The sequence below is a fragment of the Kryptolebias marmoratus genome, linkage group LG6 (genome assembly GCF_001649575.2).
Source record: "Kryptolebias marmoratus isolate JLee-2015 linkage group LG6, ASM164957v2, whole genome shotgun sequence".
Classification (NCBI taxonomy): domain Eukaryota; kingdom Metazoa; phylum Chordata; class Actinopteri; order Cyprinodontiformes; family Rivulidae; genus Kryptolebias; species Kryptolebias marmoratus.
In genome coordinates, this window is record NC_051435.1 from 15,160,795 (window position 1) to 15,169,413 (window position 8,619).

General features: G+C 47.4%; 1 protein-coding gene across 3 annotated transcripts in view; it reads right to left on the minus strand.

Annotated features, from left to right (window-relative positions):
- Positions 1-354: 354 nt before the first annotated feature.
- dcaf6 (ddb1 and cul4 associated factor 6) overlaps positions 355-8,619 on the minus strand; it is a 17,640-nt gene continuing 9,375 nt past the window's right edge. Inside the window, exons 8-21 of one of the 3 annotated variants that reach the window (XM_017410241.3) lie at positions 8,076-8,169; positions 6,874-6,993; positions 6,422-6,772; positions 5,960-6,151; positions 4,718-4,777; positions 4,426-4,618; positions 3,816-3,925; positions 3,416-3,734; positions 3,253-3,282; positions 2,706-2,844; positions 1,941-2,097; positions 1,750-1,838; positions 1,067-1,172; positions 355-982 (exon numbers count right to left, since the gene is read on the minus strand). In XM_017410241.3, coding sequence (XP_017265730.1) covers positions 930-982; positions 1,067-1,172; positions 1,750-1,838; positions 1,941-2,097; positions 2,706-2,844; positions 3,253-3,282; positions 3,416-3,734; positions 3,816-3,925; positions 4,426-4,618; positions 4,718-4,777; positions 5,960-6,151; positions 6,422-6,772; positions 6,874-6,993; positions 8,076-8,169 — 2,013 coding nt within the window. In that variant the 3' untranslated portion in view covers positions 355-929. The remainder of the gene's footprint in view (positions 983-1,066; positions 1,173-1,749; positions 1,839-1,940; positions 2,098-2,705; positions 2,845-3,252; positions 3,283-3,415; positions 3,735-3,815; positions 3,926-4,425; positions 4,619-4,717; positions 4,778-5,959; positions 6,152-6,421; positions 6,773-6,873; positions 6,994-8,075; positions 8,170-8,619) is intronic. The other 2 variants (XM_017410243.3, XM_017410242.3) reach the window with 2 other exon arrangements.

The following is an 8,619-nucleotide window of genomic DNA, read 5'->3' on the forward strand; positions in this document are numbered from 1 at the left end:
AGTATTAACAAAGCATGACTCTAATTCTGCACAAAACATGCTCTAAAAACATTTCACCCTTGGATTAAAACACCAGTTTCCTGATAATTTGGCTCCATCTCTGCTGTGGAGATTCAGGGAATCTGAGGAGCTTCAGCAAAACTTTCTGCTCTCCAATTAATGAGTTCAACATAAAGATTGAATTTGTTCTTTTAGGAGCACAAAAGTAAACAAATCAGCTACTCAAATGAGGATTTTGTAGCTTCTAGCTGACATATCAGACATCTTCAGGTGCATTTTTATGCAAATAAATAAAAGGGAACTGCAAAAAAACCTGAATTATCCTTAAAAATCATTCAGTGGATAATACTGATATATTTTCATAGTTTAAATTTATTGTTTTTCTTTTAAACTCTATAAAACAGACTTGAGAGAAGAACCACAGCTTTGTTTCTTTTTTTTTTTTTCTCTTTTTCTTTTTTTCTTCAAAACAACAAAATTAAAGCATCCGTGATTTTTTTTGTTTTGTTATGTTTTTTTCCCCCCCTAAAGTCTGTATTCACATGCGGAAGTCCTGCAGCAGCACATCGACATTTCTCTGCTACAAGTTCAAAAACAAAAAAAAGGAAAAGAAAAAGTCAAACATTAACACTGACCGAAGCTGACCGTCTCCAAACAGAAATAATATTGCACTTAAACGTCCTCTCACACCAGCGGTCGCCACCTCTCTCACTCCCAACACACACGTGTACTGACGTACTGTTTTCATTCACTCCCATGTCATTTGTCCTCATCCAGAAACAGAAGTAAGAAAGTTATCTTAAAAAAAAAACAACAACACAGGGGCCTAAAAATGACACTAATATTCAAAAGGAAGTATTCTACACTAGTACAAATCTGTTTTAAGTGCTTTACAGCGAGAACAAAAAGGTGTTTTGTCCAAATAAAAGCTAGTCGTCGTTTTCCTGGCCTGAGCCCTCAGAGCGATCGCCCTCCAGTCGATCTGCGAGACGGAAGAGAAAGAAGAAATGTCAGGAAAGGAGAAGAAGAAGAAGAGGCCGTTTCCTGAGCGGCGTGTTGCGTTTACCTGATCGGATGTGGTTGAGCGAGGCCAACATTCGGAGCATGAACGAGGCCGGGACTGTGATTGTGTTTCTGGTTTCCTCCAGCATCAGCTCATTTCGGGTTATTACCTTCATATTAAATACAAAAAATAAAAACATTTAGAAATAAAAAAAAGAAAGACAAAAGAGCAAACGAGTGTGAAGAGGGCGCTCCTGAGGAGGAAGGGCAGGAAAACCACAGCTACAGAGACGGAAATAAAAAGCTAAATTCTCAAAGTAGCTGAGAGACATCCCCTCCCCTGAAATCATTCATTTAGGTTGTTTCTAAATGTTTACGTACTCAGAGTACGTGTTGGGAACGACTCTCAGGCGCTCCTAGGTCTGATTTTAACCCAGTATCTGTAAGTCTTACAGAGTTTTAGGCATTTTTCTGTTCGCTAAAGTCGCTCAGCTGTGGCGCCCAAATCGGGTTGACGTACGCCCAGTGGTCCCTCTCTGAGAGTTTCATTAAAGTTCCTCCAGTGGTTCATGAGATATTTTACTAACAGGCAGACAAACTCCTCATCCTCAGCCTGTCAGAGGCAGGAGTTCGACAAAACGGATCTAATTTTAGAGAATCCACACTGTAGCATCTTTAAGGGGTAACATATGCTTAAATTTAATAATCTTTGAAGTCTTTATTTCCCCCGCAAAGAGGGCGCCGTACCTCGTCAGCGAGAACACTGTTAAAAGATGGCGACTCCTCCAGCGGCGACCAAATCTTGATGTCGTAGTCGATCCCTGAAGAAGCCAGAACTGAAACGGAGCAGAAGAATCGCGGCATGTTAGACACCACGGCGAGGTTCTGACCCGGGCGGGGGTCGGGTGATAGGGACGGGGACGGGACGGGGGACTCACTGGGGTCGTAGGGGTGCGGCTGCAGGCAGTTGACCACGTGGTTGTCGGCCTCGAGCAGCATGAGGTGCTCGGCCGTGTGTCTGTCCCAGATGAATATGTGTCCGCAGTCGGAGCCGCTCATCACGAAGTTGCTGCCCCAGAAGCATGACTCCTTTATCTGGACATGGAAATAAATAAAACCACTTTTAAGTCCTGAATTGCACGGCGGGTCGGCTGAACTAAAAAACAAGGAGAAACCGTCTGTGTCGGGACTTTCTGCCTCCTAGGACTTAGTTAATGGGATTTTTGGGAAAGAGGATGCAGCTGTGTAGAGCAGTGGGCTCCAATCCTGGTCCTGGAGGGCCACTATCCTGCATGTTTTACTTGTTCCTCTGCTCCAACACACCTGATTTGAATCAATGGGTGATTAACAGGCTTCTGCAGAACATGAAGAGGTGATTTAACCACTGAATCAGGTGTTGGAGCAGAGAAACAAGTAACACATGCAGGATAGTTGCCCTCCAGGACCAGGATTGGAGACCCCTGGTGTAGAGTCTCCTATTTTGTTGCAGTTTATATCCTCCAGGAATATTCCTCCATTTTTAATCAACCTTATAATAAGTTCCTGCAGCCGATTGTTCCAGCTGACAACACGAAACCTCTTTAAAGTCACAAATTGGTGCCTTTTAGTGTTTTTAAGTTCAGATATGGTCGTTCATGACGTGTTCGGTATCTTTATGCCGAGGCCCTGTTTCTAACACCTGACAGAACCGGACTGAGGTTTACCATTGTCCTGGAGTTGCGGTGGCCTTTGTAAACCATTTTAACCGAAGGTCTCCTGATGTTCTGGGTTTCGCTCTCCTCCATCTCCCGCCTTTCTTTTCTCCTGCGAAACAGCTCCTGGATGCGAGCTGCTGCGGAGCGCCTGACAGAGGAGAAGCAAAAGGTGAAGATAAAACACAGATTTTCTGTGAGAAATTCAAATCTTTTTAGGAGGAACACCTGCTTAAAGTTGCTTTTTATTGTCCTAATGTGAAATTGACAGATTTTACTGAGAAAAATCAAACATTTACTTCCTGTCTTCATCTTCTTTCCACCAGTCCATGCACAAGGCTTGTTTATTACTCTTTACAATGAAGAAGGTATAAAACGCACACAGTTTGTGCTCTCATGCAGGGAATCTGTGTATTATTAGTTAAAGTGGAGTTCCCAGGCCAACACGCACACAGAAACCCAGGTTAGCTGTGGTGTTGTTGAGTTTAAACGCTCTGCAGCAGCAGCTCACACACCTGGACGGTTAGAAGCTTTTAGTTTCCAGAACAAAACACGTTACCTGATCATCCTATCTCCTACAGCAGAGCCTCTGGAATTACATTTAGATTTGTTGTAACACGGTCAGTGGGAAGGTATCACGCTGAGCTTAAGTCCATGAAAAGGTGGGTTTGTATTTGTGTTATATGTCAGGAGGAACCGGAGCCCCGCCTGGTCTGACGCACCTCTGTCCCTGTCCTCTGAACCTCGTCTGTGGGATCAGAATTGGATCGTCGTCGCTGTCGTCGGAGTCCTGATGGCTCGGCGCCGGCTGACTCCGACCCTCCTCCCCCGCCTCTCCGGCAGGCTCCGCTCTCCTGCAGCCCCCCGACGTATCCTCCGAGCCCTCCGGCTGACTCCTCTCCCGCGGCGGAGACGCCACACCGCCTGCCTCGGGCGGGACCCCCGTCGGAGCCCGAGAGGCGGGGCCGGAGTGGGTGGCGTCGCCCTGAGGCTCCGCGGGGGCCGCCGGCAGAGGCTGCGGCCCCGAGGACTCGCAGGGAGCTGAGGGGAGGTCACACAGGGGTTTATGGTCTGTCTGCTTGAACGGGGCTGGTTTTTGTGGTGCTGGCAGAGCCGACTCACCCTGTTCTGACACCGGACTCCCTGTCGACGGAGTCTCCCTGCTCTGCGCGGCTACGGCCTCGGAGGTTTTCGAGCCGCCGCTGCCCAGAGAGCTGGATGTGCTGCTGCTCCTAAACACACAGGACAACAATCACTGGGTTAATAAAAAAATAACTCACAAAAAACAGACCGAAGAGGAAGAGCTCAGAAAAATGTAGAAAGGAACCACTAGTTTTAGAATCCTATTTATGTGAATAAATACTGAGACCAGATTTCATGGTATAAATCTATTATTAAATAAATTAAAACATGAGAAACGATCTGACTTCTCCGTGTCTGAGTGCCTTCTGGGACTGTAGGAAACCTTGCAATCTGAATTTTTTTTTAAAGATTACACTCGTTTTGCAAATTACAGACGCTGCATCTCTCCATCTAGGACAGGCCGCCTGCCTTGGTATCAGAAGCTGAAGGAAATAAAGATTTGTGACGTGGCATCCCCCTGAATACACCACTGTTCAGAGCGAGACGTGCAGGTTTGTTGCTCATTTTAACCTGTTTTTTGGCATCTCCTTTGTATCGCCATGAACTGATCTACACCTGAGAGGTTCTTCTGTGGTCAGACCTCCCTCACCACTCATCAGTGAAGTCCAGCTTGATGGTGCTGGTGGTGGTTCCCTCTGAGCTGTAGTGCAGGCTGAGGACGGGTTCCGCTGCGCTGGGTCGGGTGGTGGAGGAACAGGTGGAGGTGGAGGTGGTGGGGGGCGGGCCGGCGCCGGCTGCTGCAGGCACGGGTTCATCGGGAGGCGGGCCTGCAGATTCGGCTCCTGCTGAGCGAAAAAAGGGAGCGGAGGAAACGACACGTCAGTGAGGAAGACACAGCCTTCAGTTGTTTCTGTTATCGCTTAGGAACCTGCGGCACGCACCCTGCTGTTCGTCCAGCGTCATGGAGCCCAGCTGCTTGTTTACCACGGACGACGGGGAATCTGGGACACAAATCAGATGGAGCGAAACGTTAAACACGCCGAACACAGGGGTCAAAGGTTACGCTCACACAGCCAAGGTGCTTCAGGGTTAGAAGCTTCACTCAAGTTAAAAAAATAAAAGTAAATAAATAATTAAATAAACCAAAGGTCAGTGAGTAAAATGAGGGCTAGGAATCTGAACGGAGACAAAAAAAATAAAACAGTTCACTCAGGCTGAAAACGGTTTCACTCAAAAATCAGACGACGTGACCGCAGACCGTTTGGTTCCTACGCAAACTTTTGAATTAGGTTAGACAAACAATGAGCAAATCACCAAACCACTCTTCATCTCTTCAAAAAAAAAAAAAAGGGTTTAACAACTCAAGCTACAGCTGTCAAATAAAAGCCCCATTCAGATGTGAAACATCTTTATTTTTATTTACTTTTTGACGCGATTCCTTGTTTTAAACCTAAAGCATTTCTAACACAAGACAAAAACATTTCTGTCACTTTTAGACTCAACTTCCTTCCAACTATTGTTAAGAGGGACGTTTGAAAACTTAACTACAATACCAGAAAGTAAATAAATACTTCTTTAAACCCATACAATCATAAAAATGACCATAAAATACCTGGTAAAGGCAGGAGGTGGCCATGATTATAGTCTTTCAGAGTTTGTTATTTTCAGCACGAAGGAGCCTGTTGCCGTTTTGCCGCCCTTTGTTCTAAGTGCTGAAGTTCTCTTAAAGCTGGAGGATACATTAACACATTCAGCCCTAAATATTTTATTTATTGGGAAGTACCAGGTCAGCGATGCCGCACATTTCACGTCTGAAAAGGGGCCGACTTCAAAGCAAAATACACGAGTCACAAAAAGGGACATTAAAGGCAGCTCGTCGTCATCAATGAAACCAAATCAGAGCTTCCTACCAGCTGGTGCCACTCCAACGGGGAGAGCCTGCAGATGAAAACTCAAGCAACAAGCGGAGAGGTGGAGGGGGCGGTTAGTGAGTGAGGCGTTCAAGTACAAGATGCATTAGAGGAAAAACAGGAGTCGATCACAGCGGGTTAGAGATGAGGGCCTTCTGCAGCCCGAGTTAAGAAACAGACCGCCTTTGTTACAAGAAGCAGGGCGAACGTGGCTCCGAGCCTGACAGGAAGGGGTGCTGCGGGGTTGGAGGGGGGCTCAGAGGGGTGGGTAACCTGTTTGCTTCAGGGCAGCAGCAGCAGCAGCAGAGGTAGCCCTTCTCTGTGGCTGTCTCTGAGAGGCTGCGGAGGAAGAGGAGGACGTGGACGGCGCCGCTCGCTGACCCAGTCCGGGGGGGTCGGCCAGCCGGAGCAGCCTCTGCAAACGCCTACACACTAAACTTATGGGCAGCCGGTGAGGACCGTACTCTGACAGAGAGGCAGAGGGAGACAGGGAGAGTGGGCGAAACATTAGGATGGGAGGGGCAGAGAGAGGAGGATGCTGAAGGAGGGGGGGGGGGTGTTGCTGCTTGAGTGGAGTGGCTCCAACGTACACACACACACACACACACACACACTCACTCAGACATACAGAAGAGAGAGTTACCCTGAAAACATCCACTCACTCAAGAGAAAAATGGAGATCTGTGCGTTCTCTTTGCCGTGAACTCTTTTCAAACTCAAACTGCGAGCTCCTACCTGAGAGCGCGGGTTCAGAGGTGGGCGTGGCCGTGGCTGTGGACGTAGGCGTCCCGCTCGTGTCGGCCTGACTCCGTTGCTCCGAGTCGGGCGAGGAGGTGGGGGGAGACGAGGAGGATGGAGCTGAGGTTTCAACCGAGGAGGAGCTGGAGGCAGGCGGCGCCGCGGCTGACGATGACCCTGAGGAGGACGAGGAGGCGGATTTAGAGATGGGGGTGGCGGCAAGGGCCGCGAGGGCCGCGGGACCCGCAGCTGCCTCCGGGGAGTCCGTCCCCACGGGCCTCTCGGGGGCGCTGGACTCCTGGCTGGAGTCTCCTGTCGGCGCAGCCCCCTCTGGACGGACGGCCGTCCCTGGAAACAAAACAACAAATAAAAACCAAAACAGGAAAACTACTTAATTCAATAAAACGTTGAAATCCATTTAAGGAGTTCTGAAACCAACAAAGTCTTACCTCTGGGTCGAGCCTGGGGTCGGGTTCCTCTGCTGCTCTGAGCCTCACTGGCCTCCTCAAACCACCGGGACAACATGTCCGACATTCTCTGCATCAGGGACACATTTGGACTCTGTTCCCCTGAAAAGAACAAGGAAGGAAACTTTTTAGGATTTCCACAAGTTAATATCTGAACAGATGATTATTTACCTGCCCAGAAGATCATTTAAAACTAGGATGAAACATCTTCAGACAAAGTTATCATCATCATCATCAGGTGCCTGCTTTAATGTCATATTTTAAAAGATTCAAAATAACAAAGCCACTGCTGCTCAGTCAGGCTCAATTCACCAAAGTATTCATTTGATTTAATGGGTAAAAAAAATGTTTTGCAAATTAAAATTGTTGATTGTGAAACAATTCTCTGAAGAAATGACATCTTCAAATGGAAAATTTCCCCTATTTTTTTAAAGGGGTATTTAGAAGAAAATGTCTCTTTTTATTTATTTCAGAGCGTACATGGGTGTATAAATAAAAATACTTTGGTTGCACCTCTTAGATTTAATAAGAATACCTGTGAATAATAAATAAAAAAAAATCATAATTTTCCTCTTTATCTCCTCCTGCCTTTACCTTCAAACGATTTCCTCCCTGAAAGCAGCATCAGACTGAAATATATTAATGAATTTATATTAATTTACCCGAACTTTACGTTGAAACGCCGTCACTTTGCTTCTCTACATTGCTGTGGTGATTTACTCACATTATGGCTCACTGCCACAGCAGGAAGCGCTAATTTGCTTGTTAAGTGAGAGTTTCCGGGGAGAAAACTCACAACAAATCATCTGGTCAGCACCAAATAGTTAAATGAAGCAGAGAAGGTAGAAAAAAATGACACAATTAGCAGCTTAAATAGAAGAAACTGGGCTGATAGAAAGGGAATGTTGGCGGCAAAACCCTGACTCCTCGGATGGGAATCTGAAACGTCTAAATGTGCCAATGAGCTGTTTGAAAATCTTAAACGAAAAAAGTATTTAAATTCAGGTTTATGCCACCTGAAGCCCTCTGTAGGTCCGGCTTGATAAATAATACTTTAAATACTTCTTTTATTAAAGCCTCCTGAGGTGATAACAGAAATAAATGTGGGAAAATGAAAGGTGTAAACATCTGGGCAGCCTTACTGCTTGAAATGCTGATGTGTGACTTATATACCCGGATCTTACCATCTCTTTCCCTCTCGCTCTCAGGACGGGCTCGGGGTCCGGTGTCGGACCAGTCCCCCCGAAGACGGAGGCGCTTGACTGGAGGCTGCCTCAGCTGTGGAAACACACACACACACACACACACAGATTAATGGGTTGTCAGTCACTCCATGGTCAAAAATAACTTCGCTGCCAAAGCAAAACACAGATCGCCTCTGTTGGCGCCCTCCCTAAAGTCCCCCCCTCTGAGGTAGCCTCCTCTTTCAAGTCCCTCTGCAGCGCAACAGGCTGGGAGCCAGGATTAGAAGGTGGGGGTCGGGCGGGGGCTGCGCAGAGGAAATGTCATCAGCTCCGAACAGGTGGCGAAAAGCAGAAGACGTGGTGGAGTAAATACGAAAGACAGAGGCAGAACAAACGAGGTCAGAGGTGAAGGAGGACAGATAGGATTTTCCTTTGCTACCCCCCCACTTACCCCATCCACCCCACCCACCCCCCCCCCCGGCCCCCCCTCCCCAAGCGGGCGGGGGAGCACCCCCCGCCCCATGACTTCGACTTGGTGCAGCAG